Here is a 23886-nt window from a genome sequence, read left to right as displayed (position 1 = left end):
CTCTGTTGTTAGATGAATACCGTCTCTAGCAGCAAAGAGACCAAGACAAGAGACAGGAATTTAGGCTGTGTTCACACTACATTTTATGTTTATGTTTCACTGGTGTCTGTTTTATTATGGATTAATTGCAATGTATTTTTTTTACTTTTATAATAAAAGTCAATAAGAAATAGATTGTTGGATGGCAAACAGCAGAATCCAGTTCAAGCATTCATTTAAAGGGTACCTTTCATGGAAAAAAAAACAAACAAAAAAAACACTTGATATAGATTAATGTATGCAGAATAACTTTCCAATAGCATGTTATTTAAAAATATGCTTCTATTTAATTTTCCACTTTGAAAAAATGACTACGAGGGGTCTCCCTACCAGTGAGCAGTGCTGAGCTTGTCTGTGTCCCGGCTGCAGTCTGAGATTTAGGACTCCAGCATGAGTCTGAAATCTATATAAAAAAATAAATAAAAAAATAAAAAAAATAAACATAAACAAGGCTTGCAGCCAGGACTAGTAGGGAGACCCCTAGTGATCATTTTTTTCAAAGTGGAAAATGAAATAACATGCTATTGGAAAGTTATTCTGCATACATTAATCTATAATATATTCAAAGTTTTTTGGATGAAAGGTACCCTTTAACATATACGATTTTATCCTTTTCAGTATAAAATGTATATATTAAACAAACACAACTGTAGTGTAAAACTATCTTTAGATAGTAATGTGCCGGGGAAAGAGACTGTGGGGCAGAATTATCAAAACCTGTTTAGAGTTAAAGTTGACCAGTTGCTCAGAGCAACCAGTCAGATTGCTTCTTTGATTTTTCAGAGGTCTTTTCAAAAATGAAATGCCCCGGTGTGCATACAATCTGAGCCAGTTTGCCTCCATGTGAAGTTCCAGGTAGTACCGGAAAAAGGTAAGGTAAATCAAGGATTCCCTTTTATCTCCTACCACCCATAAACTTCTTGAAAGCTGTCTTTTGTACATACTTATAAACACAATTTATACACAGTGCTGCCTCCTAAATCTAACCCTTCTCTACTATCTTGCATGTCTTTATCACCATTAACAGCTGCCCCCTATTTAGACTAGGGGCTTTTGTAATGCAACCCCCTTCCTTGCCATCATCCGGCTGCAGTTTATTTCTTCTGACATGCAAGCCCAGTGCATCAATAATCCTGCTCTCCACATCACATGCCATCACTGTATTGTACTGTGTAAAATCATCAGACCAACACAGAACCAGCTTGTTCAATCCAGTTTTCCAGCACCATGTCATTGCATAAACCAGTTTATGATGTGTTGTGCTGTCCTGTATATGTTCAGACAAGAGAAAGAAAGCCATGTGTGTACTACTTGCAAACAGACCAGCTCTGGTCCCACTTCCTCAAATGTAGAGAATGAGAAATAGCTGTACACCTGGTTACAGCAGTGAGAGCGCTAAATCTACTCTGAAAGGCTAGTCTAACAAAACCAGGGTTTAAAAAAAATAATCTAAAAGTACATATTTAAGTACGCTTAAAAAATGTGTCCATTACAATCTAAGAGCACTTTGGAATATATGACCTGCCTATAGGATGGTAGCGCCCCACACATAAGCGTGAATTTTGCCTTATACATAAATAAATGGCACACATTGCATAGCATTGGTTCTATTTTTTATTTATTTATTATTTTCTATTGTAAGAGTCTCATTTTGCTTATTTCCAAAGACCCCAAACTCACAGTATCAAAAGCATAACATTTTGGTTGTGGAATTTCATAAAATTGAGTATGTACAAAAGTTTGTATTAAGCTTCTTCGGAGTGTTAGAGAACCCGTGGCCGAGGTGCAGGGAAGGCAGCATGGGTGCGGGGTGCATCGATATTCATTTGGATATACTATCAATATAATAAAATATGATAACCCAACCTGGAACCACGTGCACTATTTAATCGCACAATATGAAGGCCTCTACTATACCTTGGCCACAGGTAAACATTAAAACCCACCACTTCATAATTAATACTTCGCATTGTATTGCACTTTTTTTTATTTTTTATCGGACCTGTCAGCAGGGAAACTGGTATAAGTAAGCCTATGGCTCAGGTATGCCCCGATTCATGATAAGTAGCCCTATGTCTCCATGTGCTTATTTACACCCCTGTTTTCCAGTTGACAGATCCACTTTAAATATGCTACAGATTAGTAAAAACAAGAAATCTTATGGCACGAGACAATACAATATGGCTTGTGTACACAGATTTACCAGACCACAGGCATTCTGATAAAGTTTCACAATATATAAAACAAGGCATTTTATTTGTTTGATCCCTCACATCATACTCTTCCAAATGTGACAAAAGTTTGGGTGAATAGTATGATCTCGAGATGATGTGCAATATGTAACATCGGAAGCGTTGGCGCTTGATGGCCATGTTTTATGATGCAAGTAAAACACATTTGAGACTTTGGAAATCTTATACATGAGCTCCATATTATGTTAGCCTGTATGGTGTTATACATGGACCCTACTGAAAGTAAAGTAAAGCCACCAAGAACGCTCCATAGAAGAGCTGAACTCTGTGCAACCTCTAAGTTGTATAAAGCTGCAATAGGCATCCACATAAGTCTATGGGGCTATACTGTATACCAGTATTTCATATCCGACATACTTTAAATAGAAAAAAAATGGTGGCCTGGCCCATCAGATGGCCTATTATTGAATTATTCCCATGTACATGATGTCTTAGTTGTCCTTTGGCTTGTAGCAATACTGAATAATGAAGAACAGCCACAAAACTTGGCTAGATAAACATTTACTAGAGTTGGCACATACCAGATTATAGTGTAAGTAATGCTTTGTAACCCATGGTCTGCCATAATTCATAGGTCAGTTTGTATATCATGTTTTTTAACATTAGGTTAGTTGCGTGTGCATCAGTTTTAATGGTAAAGGGAACCACTGAGGACAAAGATTGGATATTGTTAACAATCTCCTGAATTATGGCAGAAAGTATGCATAGTAGAAAGGTCTCATGAAATTCAGAAAATTATTATTTTTATATGCTTTATAATGCAGAGAATCAGTATTTTCCAACCACATGTTGGTAGAATCTCTCAATGCAGGAAATGGTGGGTTGACCTTCAACTCATTGATGCTTGGCATGGGGTGGACAAAACAAAGCTATTTTATGCTTTCTATGCCCTCCGACTGACTTTCTCGGATCATGCTGAGATACATTAGGGCAATGGACATTAATATACACTTTGTTATATGTTTGTATCGGAAGGAGTATAAGAAGTGAGGTGTCCAATGTGGACTTGATAGTTAAGGTTCCTCAGGATGGAAAAATGGTTGTGAATCACTGCCCTATATACTACAAAACTGTTTATATGGCTAGGTGCTCTGGCCTATTCTTCAACCTTGACAGCTTGGAAAAATTTCTAAGATGGATGTGCCTGGATCTTTAGAGAAGGCAAGTAATACATTTCCAATACATTCCCATAGGGAAATAAATGACAATATGACCAGTTGCCTATTACTAGGGAAAACGGACAGCAAATCCCTAAACATTCCTTGTTTACCTTCCATCTAGAGTTGAGTGAATCTTTAGAAAGATTTGCCCTTTTTTTGTTTTTGCTTAACATAATAAATATGATATAGTAGAGAACTTCATTATCAAGTAAGAACACTTAAAATTCTAAGAACTTCCTAATTGGGAAACCACCATATTGTCTACTGTGTATATGGCGGAGGAATGGATGTGTAGCTTAGGCGGTATAGTGCATTTCCAAATACTACTATGTAATAATAGCACTTAAAACCACAACAAACAATACCCATAAGTACATTAATAAGTCCTAGTCAAAGTAATGGCATAGTGATTATATTGAACTCTTATGACAGATGATAGGTCACTATGTGCAATGGTCTACAGCAGTCTTCCCCAACCTATCGCTCTCCAGATGTAGCAAAACTACAACCCCCATGATGCCATAAAAGCTGAAGACTGTCAGGGCATGATGGGAATTGTGGTTTTACAGCTGGAAAAAAAAAAAGGTTGATGAAGTCTAAAGCTTTGATGTTGAGCACTATGACTGGCACCACAATCTTAGTTTTGTAGACTTTCTAGCAAGACATACTGAGCCGAGGCATCACTTGTAAGCAAAATCTGGTATAAAAAATGGGCAGGTATAGGAAATATAAAGCACCAAGTATTTGGTCCCTGCTTAACTGAAACTTATAAAGTGTGCTTTTAGGACTCCCAAACAAATGAACCACATAACTCTATACAGTCATAATAGTTAGTCCATTACTTGCTGTTGCCATGGGTCAACTCTGTGCTGTTTGTAGAGCTTACATTGTGTGCACATATAATGTTAGTACATTCAATGGAGTCTAAAAGTGTTTTTTTTAAGGCTAAAGCTACAGAGCAGAATTTGTGCGAGTTCCCTGCAGCACAATATGGCTAATTTACTAAAGCTATGGTTGTGACACAATGGTTCCTTAAAGTATCCTACAGACCCAAATGTAGACATCCATTGAGGTCCCATCAAAGAGTCCGGCATTTTGATGGCAAGTTGCCAACAATGACAGCATGTCCAGTGGAGGCTCTGAATGCAACCCCCGACCACACGGCTATAATTTTAAGACAACTTGGATGAACAAAATGGTTAATTCTGCCTAGGTACAGTAAAGGATCTATCAATACCTTAATATGCACCAACTGATAGAGTGATACTCACTGAAGTGGCTCAGCCCCCACAAGGCAGTGAAGGATTAGGGTGTTATAAATACCTGGATTTGTAAGACCCCTTCAAAAGTCTATTTAAATGGCTGTATTCAAAGTATTTCCCATTGTTAATGCAGTGGTTCTCTCCATACCTAAAAATATTAATCATATAATGTATCTAAACATTCGTTTGCACCACAAAAAGAACCACATGAGAAAAGTAAAATGTTTCCAGTTTTACAATCGCTAAGATTAGTGGCACACAACAAGCAGTGGCTTCAAATCAGAAAAACTAAATCATTAAAAAAAAATCCTATTATGTCCAAAAATACATGGTTAGCTTTCCGATATGCAAAGGAGAAAATACAGTTTTAAAGTGACTTTTCAAAAGCTGAAGGATCAGAACATTGGCAAGTACTGTACACAAATCTTTGCACTTCGTTTCCATGTGCCGAGCACTACAATCACACCTCTGGTCCCATCTCCTGGTTTAGGACCCCTTTCCACTTGATGGACAAAGAAAAAGCCGGAGCATGACGAACCATGAATGTTTATCATCCATTCATGCAAGAAGCGGGCCATGTAAACATGATCATCCCTTTATAAAGTCTCTAAAGTGTTTGATGAAGGCTGATTGGCCATCAAAGCAAACAGATGAGGTTCTTTCCTTCTTCTATTTCTTCCTGAACTTTGTCACTAGAGGTGGCGATTTCAGCCTGTGCAGAAAAGATGGCGCAGATGAAGGTGAGGACGGTGCCTCCTATGGCCGTGTAGAAAGCCCACCCCAAGGAACACTCCCCCAGTTTGTAGGCAGAGGCATAATGTCCACAGTAACTGACCACCTTCTGAGATCCCCATCCAGCAGGGTATATGATGAGGCCGAGTATAAGAAAGAGACCTAGAAAACAAGAATGAAGAAAACCATTAATATTGAGAAAAACTAGTCCAACCAATATGCTTTTGTAAATTTTTATCAATTTTATCAATGCTAAGCAATTTCTAGGCCTTTAGTTGTAGTAATAAAGTGTCCGTCAATCCTGGAAAAAATAGAAAAAATATGTGTCTACCTAAGAAGTAAAACACTTTTGCTTTAAAGATAGGATACACATACAGCTTGTATCTATGCCGAACATTTCCCAGGAAGATAGCTCACCTTAAAGCAGTGTCTACCAGATTGCCCATAGAAAATGACTAAGCGAACACTTCGAAGCAAAAAATAATACACACAGACCACAGAATAGAAATATGAATGGCACTCCCCACTTGCAGAAGCAAAAAACTGTTTAAAGGAAATCTGTCATCAGAATCACCCGCACTAAACCTGTTACACAGGCTTGTAGTGCGGGTGATCCTGATTAAAACGCTCCTTACCTGGTTAAAAATGGTTCAGCGGTTCTTCAGATATCTGTATTTTTAGTTTTCTGTTATTCCCTGGCTTGGGACTCAGTGGGAGGGGTTATCATCTCGGAATCGGCCACACGTCATTCTAGCTGGGCGGAGCTGCTGCCCGGCTCATGAATATTCATGAACTTATCCTCCTGGTCTAATTCTTCTTTCTCGGTCTAAGTTCATGAATATTCATGAGCCGGGCGGCAGCTCCGCCCAGCTAGAATGACGTGTGGCCGAGTCCCAGATGATAACCCCTCCCACTGAGTCCCAAGCCAGGGAATAACAGAAAACTAAAAATAAAGATATCTGAAAAACCGCTGAACCATTTTTAACCAGGTAAGAAGCGTTTTAATCAGGATCACCCGCACTACAAGCCTGTGTAACAGGTTTAGTGCGGGTGATTCTGATGACAGATTTCCTTTAAGATGCAATGTGAACAAACATTCAAAGCAGGGGAGTACAGGATGCAGTTAGTCAGATCGTGGTTACAGCCATTTCATGTGCTCAGCGTATGAAACGGCTGTAACCATGGTCTGACTAATACATATATTGCACCAGTACTGAATTAGGTATTTGCATTTCTATATCATCAACCATTGAAGCAGACAATTTTCACACCTACACCGAACTAAGACCATTGCTCTAGACTGGTCTTCCCCAACCTGTGGCTCGTCAGCTGTTGCAAAATGACAACTTTCATTATGTCCCTGCAGCTGATGGGTGTTGTAGTTCTGTTACAGCTGGGGAATGTTACTTTGGTCTCTTTTCCTCTTGGTTGGTGGACATGGTGAACTGGAACCTAAACACTCAGACACATAGTTGGCTTTTTTCCCCCCAATTCCCTGTATACCGGGAGTACTTTCTCTCCAGTTATACTGTAAAATCAACCTTGCAGAAGGGCATATGTGTGGTGGAAAGCAATTTCCATGGTTCTGCAGGTTTAAAAAAATCTAAGGTTCCTGCATGCAGACGATAATGTATTAGATGTATAGGTTATGTAATATTTTTGTTGTATATAAAGCCCAAATATTCACAGGAAAAAGGCAGCATATATCAGACGAAATAGCTTAAATTATTTATTTTTTGGCACCATGCATACAAGTCCAAATTTAGCCCGCTGTTCACCTATGGTTAGAAACAATGAGTTCTACACTGCAGTGTGAGCCATTGGAAGGATATCAAAGTCCACAGTACTATACACAATAGAAATCCACAGCAGATCAAATAGAGCAAACATTTTTATTATTGTGTCTTGGATATCAATATGATATATAAGACACAACAATAACATTTCCACTTGTATATGATCTGTTTTATAATGCCAATGATTTCTACTGCCCTGAACTATAACTTTGTATCTCGAGTGAAGGTTTTTAGCGTAAAAGATGCCGAGATGTTTTGCTTTTTATTGTAGTCTCCGGATCCAGGGCACTGCTAAAAAATATGTGTTTTAAAAGTTGAAGAGAATTTGAGAGCTGGGACCCTGCCAATCCCAAGACTATGCCAAACCTGACAATCAGTTTCTATAAAGAAATGAAGAAAAATGTATTTTAATAACATTCAGTGATTTCAATGGTGTAGCCAATGGACTACCCACCATCACCCTAAGACTACATAGGACTACCCCTTCTATGTTAATGCTTGGATACTGATATACATTGTATTTAAAACCAATACAAATTATTTTCAACTACTCTACCCTCAAGACTTAGGGACATCGCCTCATGTACCTCCTTGTCCACCTGGTCAGAATATCTCTGCCATGTATACAAACCAAACAGACATGCGGTCTCTGAAGCACCAATTACCATGCTAAGGGACCACCTTATGTCCCAGTCTCTATACTCCCCATTTAAAGCGGCACCACCTTTACCCACCCACATGGACTCTGGTGTTTCAGCATCAGTGGTGATTCCTCGGACGATTCCGGCCCACCTGAATACTGGGGAGATAGCGCTCCTGCAAAGAAAAAACTCGTCAACCCCCCCCCCCCGAAACATGCTCCCCCTGGGGGTCAGGGCTCTGACTATTCATCTGTGGAAGACTCAAGACAACACAGTCCTGACCTGTACCAGCTTCTGCTTCATCATCAACTACCGCTCCAGATCCACTGCTTACGTCACCTGAAATGGCGGTTCATACTTTGCGTAATCATTGAGAACTTCAAGCCCTTCTGGCTCTTCTACCCACCAAAATGGACTTGCTCACCCTAGCCACTGATCTTAAAACAGCTTGGATGACTGACCTTCAAGCGGTCCGCTATGATGTAGATCAACTACAAACCCAAAGCCTGGACTTGCCTCCTGGCTGCTTCCCCAATGCCTCTGGTATCCGGCACCCGTACTTGACTGCGGTCCTCTTCCTGGATGCCATAGGTCATCACATCACACTGCAGCTCAGCTAATCAATGAAACAATGTCCGAGGCGGGACATTGCTGTGGCTGGCGCTTAGCTGAGCTGCAGTCTGACTAGTCAACTTCAAGAACCAGAAGGTAGACTGCACTGGAGGACGGGAGAAGGATACCAGAGGCACCTTGGGAGCAATAAGTAATCGGTTTAGATTTTGTTGTTTGTTCTTTTTAAACACTGGCAGCCTCGGCAGGATTTTAAAGAAAAGTTCTATCCCGGAGTAACCTTTTAGAATTTAATATACAGTCACTGTCTCACCTAACATTATCGGATTGGGACGAGTCAGGAGGTCCCCATACACATAAGACAGTCGCCCCATCCTGTTGGTATACTAGTTTGGCTGACTTTTGACTAATGTGTATGGGGGTGTTTAGACTGGGATAACAAACCCCCTAAAAATAAAGGATTCTGATAACTTATCTATTGCTTTAATCTTTACTTTGATAAACAAGGTTAAAACAAACTAACAACCCCCCCAGTGATAGTACACATGCCAGGATTGGAATAATGTTTGCTCCCCAGAAGCTTTAGGCTGGTCCTTTCCAGGACTGCAGAATGGAAGTGAAACTGTAAAAATCGTCTTTTGTTACACTGTCGGTGAGGATTATTAGTCACAGATCCCCATGTAATTCTCTCCACAAGACCAGATGTCATTGGGAAGATTTCCAGTAATGAATAATCTCTTCTGAAATGTGACCTATAACAAACAGTGAACAATGGGGAGGCTTTAGTTACCCCTCTCTCTGTGCCATTTGTGGGCGCGATATCAGATCATACTTAATACTTAACTTTGACTACTTTTGTTTAGTGATCTGGGAAAAGGAAGTTCCTTGGCAGCCAGAGGAGCGTAACATTCTGCTGTATTCTACCCAGTTAAAATAATGGAAACCTGATGGACCCATTATAAAAGTCAACAGGATCCGTCAGAATCTGTTGCAGAATGAATCAGTCATAGCTTTTGTAACGCAATCCGTAATTCGTAATCCAGCAGACACAGCCCCTAAGAACTCATACACATGGTTATATCTATGACTATAGGACCGTAGGTAACCAACAGACAAGAAAAACACTTGTTGGCTGACTGCATGCTTTGTGCCACAAATAAAATGATTAAATTCAGGTGCACGCTGCTCTGTGCAATCGGGGGACGTGGCCCAAAAATGATAAAGTTTGAAGGGCCTAGCGATCAGGCCTTATGAAGGCTACATAATCGAGCGCTGATCACAGATAGTGGTGCTTGTTATCAGGGCCTACTCAACCCATTTAAAAAGGGGCATTATATACAAGTGTCCTCCAACACCCACAAGAAGCATTGGAATGGAAGTGGGTGAAGGGGGATAAATAAAACGGTGTAATTCTTAGTGTGAACGTAGACTAAACAGGGTAAAATGCATTCGATTTATTATAGTGGCTCAGGCTGGCACATCTTTGGACTGTCTATTCTATGTTCTCACCATCTATTAGTTGTCTTACTCTTTATGTCAAAAACTTTTACCAAAATATAGTGTATTTATGACATACAGTACTGCATTTAAGCAGCATCAACTTCCCAGTAAGTCACACTAAATTGTTGACCAAGGCAAAAAGGGGTCTAAAACATTTTGAAAACATTTATGGTGTAAACCAGGCAAGTCAGATTTTTCATGCTAATTGCAGATGACTGCTGGTGCAGGCAGTTTTATTTATCTATCCCACTGTTTGTAGGGATGAAAGGGGTGCCTCACAGTCATAAAATACCTGTGGATTCATTCTACAGACTCCATGTTCCACTACACAGCATCTATGGATGAGATGGTCTTTGTCAACCCAGTATTTGACATGGCAGCATATCGGCAACTTCATCTTCCATGCAAGAAAAGTTTCCCATATATGAAAGTGGGAAGCCACGGGGACAAGAAGCCAAGAGCAAATATCATGGTATTTTATGTGACCAGCAGAGTTTGGGGGAGAACATGTGGATCTGACATGACTATAAACATATAGTTATACTACGGAGGCCTATAAACATAGACTATGGAGGCCTATAAACATATAGTTATACTACGGAGGCCTATAAACATATAGTTATACTACGGAGGCCTATAAACATATATAGTTATACTACGGAGGCCTATAAACATATATAGTTATACTATGGAGGCCTATAAACATATATAGTTATACTATGGAGGCCTATAAACATATATAGTTATACTACGGAGGCCTATAAACATATATAGTTATACTACGGAGGCCTATAAACATATATAGTTATACTACGGAGGCCTATAAACATATATAGTTATACTACGGAGGCCTATAAACATATATAGTTATACTATGGAGGCCTATAAACATATAGTTATACTACGGAGGCCTATAAACATATATAGTTATACTACGGAGGCCTATAAACATATATAGTTATACTACGGAGGCCTATAAACATATATAGTTATACTACGGAGGCCTATAAACATATATAGTTATACTACGGAGGCCTATAAACATATATAGTTATACTACGGAGGCCTATAAACATATATAGTTATACTACGGAGGCCTATAAACATATATAGTTATACTACGGAGGCCTATAAACATATATAGTTATACTACGGAGGCCTATAAACATATATAGTTATACTACGGAGGCCTATAAACATATAGTTATACTACGGAGGCCTATAAACATATAGTTATACTACGGAGGCCTATAAACATATAGTTATACTACGGAGGCCTATAAACATATAGTTATACTACGGAGGCCTATAAACATATAGTTATACTACGGAGGCCTATAAACATATAGTTATACTATGGAGGCCTATAAACATATAGTTATACTATGGAGGCCTATAAACATATAGTTATACTATGGAGGCCTATAAACATATAGTTATACTATGGAGGCCTATAAACATATAGTTATACTATGGAGGCCTATAAACATATAGTTATACTATGGAGGCCTATAAACATATAGTTATACTATGGAGGCCTATAAACATATAGTTATACTATGGAGGCCTATAAACATATAGTTATACTATGGAGGCCTATAAATATAGACTATGGAGGCCTATAAACATATAGTTATACTATGGAGGCCTATAAATATAGACTATGGAGGCCTATAAACATATAGTTATACTATGGAGGCCTATAAATATAGACTATGGAGGCCCTTGCTGACAAACATTTTCATCAGTTTCAATTCTCATTCTACAACCTCACTATAAATATGGGTAATAATACTGACCCAGTATATGGCATATCAGATGGCCACTGACCCAGTATAGTATATAGGCAGCTGTACAATACTTTCCCTCATGGTTATTCTTTCATTTATCTCTTTGCTATGCAGGTAAAAAAATGTAATATGCCATAATGATATAGATCCACCCCACTAGCCCACCAGGGAGCATTCACATGTCCCTTTAGACGCCGCTGTCAGCTTTGACAGTGGCAATCTAAAGGGTTAATAGCCAGCTGGGGCAATCACCGCATGCTGGCTATCAGCGGCGGCCCCCGGCTACTGAGAACAGCCGGGGGCTGCAGAGTATGGAGCGGGCAGGAATCCCGAGCCCGCTCCATACTCCCCTGTGAGCGCCGCATGCATCTTCCCGTGCAGACGCGCCTCCTCCCCTCAGCTCTCCGAAGCTATAGCTGGGGGGAGTGAAGGCAGAGGACGCAGGTCTGCACGGGGAGCAAGAAGCCACGCCCCCTCATCTCCCTCCGCACGTCTGCAGAGCAGGGGAGAGAAGACAAATACACAGCTTCTCATCTCCCCTGCTCTGCTTCGGAGGACACAGGTTTTTACAGCTGGGGGCTGCAGAGTATGGAGTGGGCAGGAGTCGGGAGCCCGCTCCATACAGAGGTCCGGGCGACTTGCCAGGTCCGGCCCCGCTTGCCCGAAGCCGGGCTAAGGGCCGGACAAATTCACCTGCCCGGCGCCAGGAACTGCTTGTCCCGGGCGTCGGGCGATAGGAATTCCACATCCCTGCATTATATAGCATCCTCCCTGTTAGCAATTCGGAGAGGGTTTTGCAGGCCACTCTAATCCCAGCTGCGTTTCACTAGTCAGCACATTTCTTTATAGCATCTTTAATGCAGATGCAGCTATATAGAGGCTCCGTGTCTTATTAGGAAAATATTTCACCATCGCTCCCAAACAACTTAAACAAATTTTGTTTAAGTCTTAGGATTGTTTAATGGGATTTTACAACTATACAAATCTGACAAATATCAGGTCTGTTAAAAGGGGTTATCCAGGATTAAATAAACAGAGCTGATTTCTTCCAAGAACAGCACCAACTTTTCTGCATGCACTTTAATGGAACTGAGCCATTATACCACCAACAACCTGATAACAGATGTGGTGCGGTTTTTGGAAGAAGAAATTGGATGCATGACATTTGATATAAAAGAGGTACTCCTCCTTGGATAGGGGATAAGATGTCTAGGGGCAGAGTACCTCTTGCATTGGGTTAAAGCAGGCAATATACAGAAAGATGATCCCCCCCCCCACAATATGTAGTGAGATAGACCAACTAACTGGGGTCACCAAACTTTTCTCCCCCGTGATATTGGGGGAAAGAAGAGGAGGCCAGAGAGAACAAACTCTTGGGCACCCCAGGTAAAAAAATATGATTAATGTGCATTAAGAAGCCAAGGAAAGATGGAAAAATCTCCAAAAGGCATCAAATTACAGATTAGACATTCTTATAATATGTCAACAAAAGTTAGATTTTATTTCCATCATTTACACTTTCAAAATAACAGAAAACAAAAAAATGGCGTCTCCTAAAGTTTGGGCACCCTGCAGAGTTAAAGGGGTATTCCAGGCCCAAACTTTTTTTTATATATCAACTGGCTCCGAAAAGTTAAACAGATTTGTAAATTACTTCTATTAAAAAATCTTAATCATTCCAATAGTTATTAGCTTCTGAAGTTGAGTTGTCGTTTTCTGTCTAACTGCTCTCTGATGACTCATGTCCCGAGAGCTGTGCAGTTCCTATGGGGATATTTTCCCATCATGCACAGCTCCCGGGACGTGACATCATCATTGAGCAGTTAGACAGAAAACTTCAGAAGCTAATAACTATTGGAAGGATTAAGATTTTTTTAATAGAAGTAATTTACAAATCTGTTTAACTTTCCGGAGCCAGTTATTATATATAAAAAAAGGTTTTGCCTGGAATACCCCTTTAATATCTTGTACTGCCCCCTTTGGCAAGTATCACAGCTTGTAAACGCTTTTTGTAGCCAGCCAAGAGTCTTTCAAATCTTGTTTGAGGTATCTTTGCCCATTCTTCCTTACAAAAGTATTCCAGTTCTTTGAGATTTCTGGGCTGCCTGTCACGCACAGCTCTTTTAAGGTCTATCCATAGATTTTCAATTATGTTGAGTAGAGATGAGCGAATTTACAGTAAATTCGATTCGTCACGAACTTCTCGGCTCGGCAGTTGATTGCTTATCCTGCATAAATGAGTTCAGCTTTCAGGTGCTCCCGTGGGCTGGAAAAGGTGGATACAGTCCTAGGAGACCCTTTCCTAGGACTGTATCCACCTTTTCCAGCCCACGGGAGCACCTGAAAGCTGAACTAATTTATGCAGGATAAGGCATCAACTGCCGAGCCGAGAAGTTCGTGACGAATCGAATTTACTGTAAATTCGCTCATCTCTAATGTTGAGGTCAGGAGATTGTGAAGGCCATGGCAAAACCTTCAGTCTACGCCTCTTGATGTAATCCCCTGTGGATTTCGAGGTGTGTATAGGATCATTATCTTTTTGTAGAAGCCATCCTCTCTTTAACTTCAGCTTTTTGACATCAAGTTAGCATCCAAAATTTGCTGAAATTTTATTGAATCCATTTTTCCTTCTACTCGTGAGATGTTCCTTGTGCCACTGGCTGCAATACAACCCCAAACCATGATTGATCCACCCCCATGCTTAACAGTTGGACAGAGGTTATGTTCATTAAATTCTGTTCCCATTCTTCTGATGACTCTTTCATGAAGACCATATTTGTACAAGTATCTCTTTATAGTGGAATAGTGTACCACAACTCCAGTGTCTGCCAGATCTTTCTGGAGGGATTGTGCAGTCAAATGTGGGTTTTGAATAGTTTTTCTCACATTCCTGCGAGCTGTTCTGTCTGATATATTTCTTGGTCTTCCAGATCTTGCTTTAACTTCCACTGTTCCTGATGACTGCCATTTGTTAATTACATTCCGAACAGAGGATATTGACATCTGAAAATGTTTTGCTATCTTCTTATAGCCTTCTCCAGCTTTGTGAGCGTCAACTATTTTCAGTCTCAGATTTCTAGACAACTGCTTAGAAGAACCCATGGTGCTGATTGTTGGGGCCAGGTCAGATGAGTCTGGGCATTTAAAACCTTTGAGATTGACATCACCTGGTCTTCCCAGATGATGATTGAGAACAATCCATGACACTGGCAGGTCTCAGCTTTACAAAGGGGGCAGTGCATGCTCTAAATTTTGCAGGGTGCCCAAATTTTTGCAGACGTCATTTTTTGTTTTCTGTTATTTTGAAAGTGTAAATGGTGGAAATAAAATCTAACTTTTGTTTACATATTATAAGAATGTCTAATCTGTAATTTGATGCCTTTTGGAGATTTTTCCATCTTTCCTTGGCTTCTTTATGCACATTTAATACAAATTTTTACCTGGGGTGCCCAAACTTTTGATCCCCACTGTAATATATAAAGTATAGAATAATATTTATATTGTTTCTTTTGGAGAGCCAGGAGACATTGTATATAGCTTCTATGCTATGTTCAAATAAGGCAGAATTAATGCAGCATTTGGACCCATCCACCCTACAGAATTTCTGCCGACGATGCGATCAATGGGATTTTTCTGTAGCGTTCACATTGCGGAATTTCTGTGGCGGAAAATTCTGCAGCGGAAATTCAAAATTCAGGATGCAACAAACTAATTAACATGTTCATTCTTTTAGCAGAATTCCGCCGGACTGTATTGCAGTCTATGATTTCGGCGGTGGACAGGATCTGTCAGCGATCTGCAAAGCAGAGATTCAGCAGTGTGGATGGGCGCTTACAGTTCTGATTTACAGTATGGATAGGGTTGCCAAAATCCTCATTTGTGCAGAAATCTGATGATGCTGCACATTATTTTGCAGATAAATGTTATGGGATTTTACCCTTTGGAATGAATCAGTTAAATTCTGCAGCAAAATCCCCCAATAATATTTCTGTTTTCTTATTAACACTGCAATTGCCCCCAAAGCTAAGTAAGTTACACGTCCCAAACAGGGGGAAATTAAAAAGCCAAGTATTTTCCCATTGACATCCTCCCAAATGTTATAACTCGGCTCAGCATGGACATGTTGCAAAACAAACAGAGATTAAGTCATGTAAAGCCTTAAACCTTATAGCTTGGGAAACCTGACTGCATTGGTGGGTGGCCATGGTTTACATCAGCTAACGCCATAAAATACACCTAGACAAACAGCAGATAATTGCATTACTCATGTGGTATTAATAAACAAACTGCACCATGTGAAATCATACAGTCGTGTGTAAACTGATCGCACACAAAGGGAATGCACACAGTTTGCTGAATGGGTTTAACAGGCATCCTAACAGGGGAATAAGCCAGAATTACATGGCCACACACACACAGCCTATGGAGATACAAAGATTCCCATATAACATGATATGGCCCTGACAAAAACCTTACATAATGGTGAGTTTTTATTTCAAAGGTTGGACCTCAAGCCCTTAGCATTGTATGGGCAGGGGGCCACCAGGGTGGATTGAAAGGCCCGAAGGGCTCCCGAACACAGTGATTGATGTATTTACTGAGCCTTTAGGAAGCGCCATTAAATGTGCGGCCGCACCACACAAACAATCTATTGATCGTTCAGGCGACTATTTAAACTCATCAGCCGCACATCACCAGAGCAACATGCGGCTGATAATGATTTTATTGGCTACAAAAAAGATGCGTTTGGCCAACAAATGACCGTTGTCTCGTTCTTCAGCTGATTCAACATGGGTTGAATATGGGGAAATAGCGTTCCTTCAAACACTTATTGGCCATCAACTGGTGACAGAAAGTAAAATAGATTTGTAAATTACTTCTATATAAAAATCTTAACCCTTCCAGTACTTATCAGCTGCTGTATGCTCCACAGGAACTGCTTTTTGAATTTCCTTTCTGTCTGACCACAGTGCTCTCTGCTGACACCTCTGTTCATGTCAGGAACTGTCCAGAGCAGGAGAGGCTTGCTATGGGGATTTGCTCATACTCTGGACTGTTCCTGACATGGACAGAGGTGTCAGCAGAGAGCACTGTGGTCAGACAAAGGAAATCCAAAAAGAAAAGAACTTCCTGTGGAGCATACAGCAGCTGAGAAGTACTGGAAGGATTAAGATTTTATATAGAAGTAATTTACAAATCTGTTTACCTTTCTGGCACCAAAAAAGAAAAAAAAAAAAGGTTTTCCAACTGAGTACCCCTTTAAGACTATATTTGTTTGGTAACCTGCTACACTGATTTAACATGTCATGAGATGTATATGCAATGCAGAACTTGTGAACAGACTCCCTGCTTACATTATAAAGCAGCAATACTGCTCACTTTACATTTGCTGGGCCAGGTTAGGGGGGGGGGGGGTCAATTCTTGTCTTGCCATGGACACTAGCAACCAACACTATGCCACCATCTCAGGTATATACAGCTGATGGCCACTTTATTACAGTCATCCAGCTACTAATGGCCCTCAGAATTGGAGCAATTCATCATGGCATAGATACCACTAAATGATGAAATCATTCTGCAGGAATATTGGCCCTTCTCGCAGTGTCTGCACATTAGGTGGGGGTCCTAACATGCTCTGAACAGCCTCTTCTATCTCTATCAAGATAATCCTCCTTTACAATTGACTGATCCATGTACTATATAAGCATTTGGGTACACCAGAGTGGTGTTCTTAACACGCAACTAAGGGCTGCAAGCTAAAATAAAACTAAGAACGACAGTGAGAGGAAGATTTACACTAGAAGCTCTTGTAAAATACTCAAGGAATGATAACAGAAAAACCACAAGCTATAAGAACCGGCCACCAGCAAATAAAGTTACCATGAGTATATGCAGACCGCCCGTGTTCCGCTGCCTCATTATGAATAATACTTACCCTCCTGCTCAATTGCAATGGTCAGCATAAAGCATGGCAGACCTACTGGGAAAATTCTATAAAACACTGCAAGTTACTAGCAGCATGCTTTTGTGGCTTAAAGGAATTGCCTTGTTGGGATATTTTTTATCCTAGACAATCGCTTCAATAAAGAGTTTCTTCAATTAGGACTTCTATGTATCGGGCAGAGTGTAGACTGGCTAAAGATTACACAGACGGCCCTCTAAGTTGAATGGGCACTATATAATGCTTAGGCTGGGTTCATATCACGTTTTTACCAATACGGGACCGCATACGGCAGGGGGAGCTAAAACCTTGCGCTCCCGTATCCCTGCCGTATGCTGCCCGTATGTAATTCATTTCAATGAGCCGAACGGAGTGAAACGGTGACTCCGGTCGGCTCATTTTTGCCCCATATGCGGTTTTCCCACCGCAACTAAAACCGTAGTCGACCCCAGCCATATGGAGTCCCATATTGGTAAAAACGTGATGTGAACCCAGCCTTAAAGAGGACCTGTAGTCAACCCCCAAAACATTTTAATGTCAATAAATCCCCAAGGTTTCTCTGACTGTAAATCTTTTTTACAGTTTCTTGATAAGCCCTCTTGTTGAGATATGATAGTCTATAGTTTGTCTGACAAATCACAGAACCAGTCAAAAGGGCATGAACTTAACTTGGGAGTGACTATTAGGTAATCGGCAGAATGATGGGCGGGGTAGGAATACACTGCTGCTAAATTTTTTGGGGACAACAAACCACCATTGAGGTGAGATTGGGGTCTAAGTGGTTGGACCCTGTAGATCAGCAAGTTATTCTCCATTTTGTGGATATAGGATTACCTCTATATTTTAACCTGTGGTGGTGTTGCAGGAGAAATGAACACGTGCCTGCAAGCTCATCTGCAGATCACAGGGGTCTAAGCAGTGGCACACTTCGTAATAAGTCAATTTTTAGGGGTCCATTTTAATAAGAGACTGTAAAGTAATATAAAGTTGGAGAGTACACAGAGCACTTTACAGAGGTAAAAGTACATTACTTAATTTCAGTTTGGCCACTAGGGGTGCCCTTCTAGGTTACAGCTAAACCAGAAGCCTCCTTTAATGATACATACGAGTCTAGTTTAAATGTATGATTGAGCTCATTCTTATGTAAATGATGGGGATTTTTGTTATATACCTATATGTCTTTTATTCTTTATTAAGACACTGCCATAAATAAGCCATATGGTATTTCTATTCCTATTGATGCTGGCTCATTCACTTCATAAGTGACTTGGAACAAATACAGTGATCCCTCAACTTACAATGGCCTCAACATACAATAGTTTCAACATACAATGGTCTTTTCTGGACCATTGTAACTTGAAACCAGACTCAACATACAATGCTATGGAATCTGCAAAATGTGTCAATGGCTGGAAGAACCGACCAATCAGAATGGATATTTCACTGGTAAAACCCCTGTATTACTGAAGTGCATGCACTGACTGGTGTCTGGTAGCGCCCCCTACAGTACAGGGAGGTATTACATGTTCTGTACTCTTTACCTGTGCCAGGGTTAGCTGCTCCTTTGGACATCAGGTGAGGGCGGCTCCATTTTCCTTCTTTTTTAGGACATAGCGTGTTCTGTACAGGACCATGAAGAAGCTCCTGTCCTCTACATAGACCAGTGTTTTCCAAAGAGGGTGCCTCCAGCTGTTGCAAAACTACAACTCCCAGCATGCCCGGACAGCCGAAGGCTGTCCGGGCATGCTGGGAGTTGTAGTTTTGCAACATCTGGAGGCCCTCTGGTTGGGAAACACTGAAATAGACAGTGATTTACAGCTCCCAGCAGATCATTCTTACTTTTATATGTAAGGATTTGCTTTATCTGTATTAGTTATCTACTTATTTATCTTTAATCCTCACTTTTTCCTATTTTTGGATGACATTTTGGTGGCTTCAGAACCAATTACCAGGTTTCCATAGAGTTATGGTTTCAACATACAATGGTTTCAACATACAATGGTCGGCCTGGAACCAATTAATATTGTGACTTGCGGGACCACTGTACATAGAAAATGACAACCTGATGATACTGCTGTCAACCTGAATTATTCTTCTCAGCCACCTCAATGTAGACAAGGAAGAATGTGGTTTCCCAATTATTTGGTTTATTCTGTACATACGTCACGGATACCTCTTAGAAGGCTTTATGGAAGTGTGTCAGGGTGCATGTTGGATCCTGCTTCTGACAAATTCATGATTCCTTCTGTGCCCAGAGGTCAGATATTTTACAATAGTTCTTCAAAATCTGGGAAAGCAAGAAACTGTTCCCAGCATTAGGAAATTATCTCACGTCATACCTGATTGATCACCGGCTAGATTCTTTTTCCGACAGAAATAGTGCCAGGATTGTGGTTAGGGCAAAAAGTCTACAAACTATGTAAAGGCTCGCTAAAGTATTCTTACCATACAATGACTTACAATCTGCATGGTAAGGTTTTCTAAAAAAGGGAATATATCACCATATAATTCAGTAAACAGTTTATGTTAATAAATATATTTTCTTTTTCACATGGTTTTATTTCAGATTGGAGTTTTTATTTTTATTTACTAATATTTCCTTTATTTAATTAGCAAAATCATCGGTAGTTGCAGTATCTTGTAAAACCTTTTTTTATTGGACTAACAAGATTATGTAGAGACAAGCTTTCGGGATTCCTCCCTTTATCAAGTCATAAGCATCACTGGACTAATACGGCTACTCCTAACTAATCTTTATTTAATTAGAAAGAGCCACTGCCACCTGAGCTGCAGTGAAGAGATTTGGTTTACGGCAGGCATGTGGGCACCACACAGCTCCCCCCGGGAGATGTTGACTTCCATGGGACAGAAAAAGTTAAGTTTTTTCTTAAAGGGGTACTCCAGGGAACTGTACTTATCAGACACATATCCTCTATTAACTGATGAGGGATAAGTGTCTGATCAGAGGGAGGTCCAACCGCTGGGACGTCCTGCAATCTCCTGTACGTGGCCCCAGCTACCTACCCATCCTTGGGACGCTCCAGTCCCCACCTTCCTGGAAGAAAACAAGTGACAGCCCCAACCAGCCACTGAGGCCAGTGATTGGCTGAGCAGGTCGTCACTGGCTTTCATCCGGTAAGGTAGGGACCATAGTGCGCCAAGGACAGGTAAGTAGCTGGGGTCCCGTACAGAAGATTACAGGGGTCCCAGCAGTTGGACCCCCAACAATCAGACACTGATCCCCTATCCTGTGGATAAGGATAAAGTGTGTAATAAAGTTCTGTTGCCTAAAGTACTCCTTTAAAGTTAGGTACACAAAGTGTATTTTAAGTCATATGCATTGTGAAAAAAGTGTGTCTGCAAAATTGTACGCATGTCCCTTATTGACGCAGGCTGGAAAACAATGCTTATTTTTTTGAAAATTTTGTGTGCATAAACATCCTCTTTCCCATAGACTTAATCAGAGCATATTAATGTTATAAATTCAATTTTGCAGACATTTTTTTACAATGAAATACACCTGAAAATACAATGTTAAAATATAGCCTACTTTAAAGTCTTATAGGCCATAAAAAGCCCACCGAGGAGGACAAAAGGATGACAGCTTGCTGCCTGGTGCCATTTATTGGAGGCAGCGTCCCTGCAAAAGCATTCAGCCTTTTTAATAGCCATGAAACATGACCTTTGGCGGTGGTATCTCTCTCCAAGGACCGAGCAGTTGACAGCCAACTTGAAGTGACCAGTCAACTATCTAATGTGTATTGGGGCCTCCCGATTATTATTTACCAAAAGATGTCTGGAGGACACCAAATACATTGGATGGTTGTCTGGTCTTTCCAAAATCATCAAGCTCTGCTGACTTTTTCCTAATATTGTATGGGGGTCTCAAAGTATCCATGTCATTACAAAAAACTTGACATGTCAAAAATCTTAATCAACCAAGGTCTCACTCCCCAACTCTCACCTACACTGCTCAAAAAAACAAGGGAACACTAAGAGAACACATCCTAGATCTGAATGAACTAATCGTATGAAATACTTTCGTCTTTACATAATTGAATGTGCTGACAACAAAATCACACAAAAATGATCAATGGAAACCAAATTTATCAACCAATGGAGGTCTGGATATGGAGTCACACTCAAAATCAACGTGGAAAACCAGACTACAGGCTGATCCAACTTTGATGTACTGTCCTTAAAACAAGTCAAAATGAGGCTCAGTAGTGTGTGTGTGTGGCCTCCACGTGCCCGTATGACCTCCCCACAATGCCTGGGCATGCTCCTGATGAAGTGGCGGATGGTCTCCTGAGGGATGTCCTCCCAGACCTGGACTAAAGCATCCGCCAACTCCTGGACAGTCTGTGATGCATTGTGGCATTGGTGGATGGAGCGAGACATGATGTCCCAGATGTGCTCAATCGGATTCAGGTCTGGGGAAAGGGCGGGCCAGTCCATAGCATCAATGCCTTCCTCTTGCAGGAACTGCTGACACACTCCAGCCACATGAGGTCGGTCTAGCATTGTCTTGCTAGACCTCATGTGGAGGAGGAACCCAGGGCCAACCACACCAGCATATGGTCTCACAAGGGGTCTGAGGATCTCGGTACTTAATGGCAGTCAGGCTACCTCTGGCAAGCACATGGAGGGCTATGCGGCCCCCCCAAAGAAATGCCACCCCACACCATTACTGACCCACCGCCAAACTGGTCATGCTGAAGGATATTGCAGGCAGCAGAACGTTCTCCACGGTGTCTCCAGATTCTGTCACGTCTGTCACATGTGCTCAGTGTGAACCTGCTTTCATCTGTGAAGAGCACAGGGAACCAGTGGCGAATTTGCCAATCTTGGTGTTCTCTGGCAAATGCCAAATGTCCTGCACGGTGTTGGGCTGTAAGCACAACCCCCCACCTGTGGACATTGGGCCCTCATACCATCATCATAGAGTCTGTTTCTGACCGTTTGAGTGGACACATGCAGATTTGTTGCCTGCTGGATGTCATTTTGCAGGGCTCTGGCAGTGCTCCTCCTTGCACAAAGGTGGAGGTAGCGGTCCTGCTGCTGGGTTGTTGCAACCCTACGTCCTCCTCCATGTCTCCTGATGTACTGGCTTGTCTCCTGGTAGCGCCTCCATGCTCTGGACACTACGCTGACAGACACAGCAAACCTTCTTGCCATAGCTCGCATTGATGTGACATCCTGGATGAGCTGCACTACCTGAGCCACTTGTGTGGGTTGCAGACTCCGTCTCATGGTACCACTAGAGTGAAAGCACTACGAGCATTCAAAAGTGACCAAAACATCAGCCAGGAAGCATAGGAACTGAGAAGTGGTCTGTGGTCATCACCTGCAGAACCACTCCTTTATTGGGAGTGTCTTGCTAATTTAATTGCCTATAATTTCCACCTGTTGTCTGTTCCATTTGCACAACAACATGTGAAATTGATTGTCAATCAGTGTTGCTTCCTGATTGGACAGTATTTAAGTGGTCAAAGGTGGTGATATTAAAAATTATAGGCTATACGCGTTTCAAGACTGTAGTCTCATTCCTCAGTAGCCGAAATAGGATATGTATTTTCGGCTACTGAGGAATGAGACTACGGTCTTGAAACGCGTATAGCCTATCATTTTTAATATCACCACCTTTGACCACGATTAAGAATTTTAAAGAACTTTTATAACCCACCCTTTAGCCCTTGGCAGCGCTGCAGCACCTTATATTGCGGACCACTACAGGATCGCGCGCGCGATCTAACACGAGGACGCCAGAGACCATACCAAGTCCGGACACTTGCTGGGCCTTACCATCAAATAAGACCACGTCCGGATGCCCACCTGTGCCAACCTGCAACTGCACCCATCAGAACCGCACAACCAGGTCGACTCCCCTAGTTGCACAGAAGGAGGACGCCACTCCTGTGCCAGTGTTGAACGCTGCCCTCTCTGCCGAGACTGTCAGCCATAAGAACCGACCGCACAGACCGTGAGTAATCCAACAGACATATTGCGGCTTGCAGGTATCATTTCTATTGCCACATTTTGCTACATTGTGTTACTGTATACTGCATCTGGCTAAATCGCTCGTTGGACTTATGCACAGATTTACCAGCTATTGAGAACTGTCGGACTCATTCATTTTACAGTACCAACAATTTTTTCTCCGCATATTTTCTGCGATCCATAACATCTTTTCAGGCTAAATG

The 23886-nt window shown here is 41.2% G+C and overlaps 1 protein-coding gene across 1 annotated transcript in view; it reads right to left on the bottom strand.

Moving 5' to 3' along the window:
- Positions 1 to 1646: 1646 nt before the first annotated feature.
- The window catches only part of LHFPL2 (LHFPL tetraspan subfamily member 2), a 147527-nt gene continuing 125287 nt past the window's right edge, over positions 1647 to 23886 (bottom strand). Inside the window, exon 4 of the mRNA XM_056541608.1 lies at positions 1647 to 5607. Within this exon, the coding sequence (XP_056397583.1) occupies positions 5351 to 5607 (257 nt within the window). The 3' untranslated portion in view covers positions 1647 to 5350. The remainder of the gene's footprint in view (positions 5608 to 23886) is intronic.

This window comes from Hyla sarda, chromosome 1 (assembly GCF_029499605.1).
Source record: "Hyla sarda isolate aHylSar1 chromosome 1, aHylSar1.hap1, whole genome shotgun sequence".
Classification (NCBI taxonomy): Eukaryota; Metazoa; Chordata; class Amphibia; order Anura; family Hylidae; genus Hyla; species Hyla sarda.
Note: the sequence above shows the minus strand (reverse complement) of the source record. Positions and strands in the feature narration are given on the sequence as shown.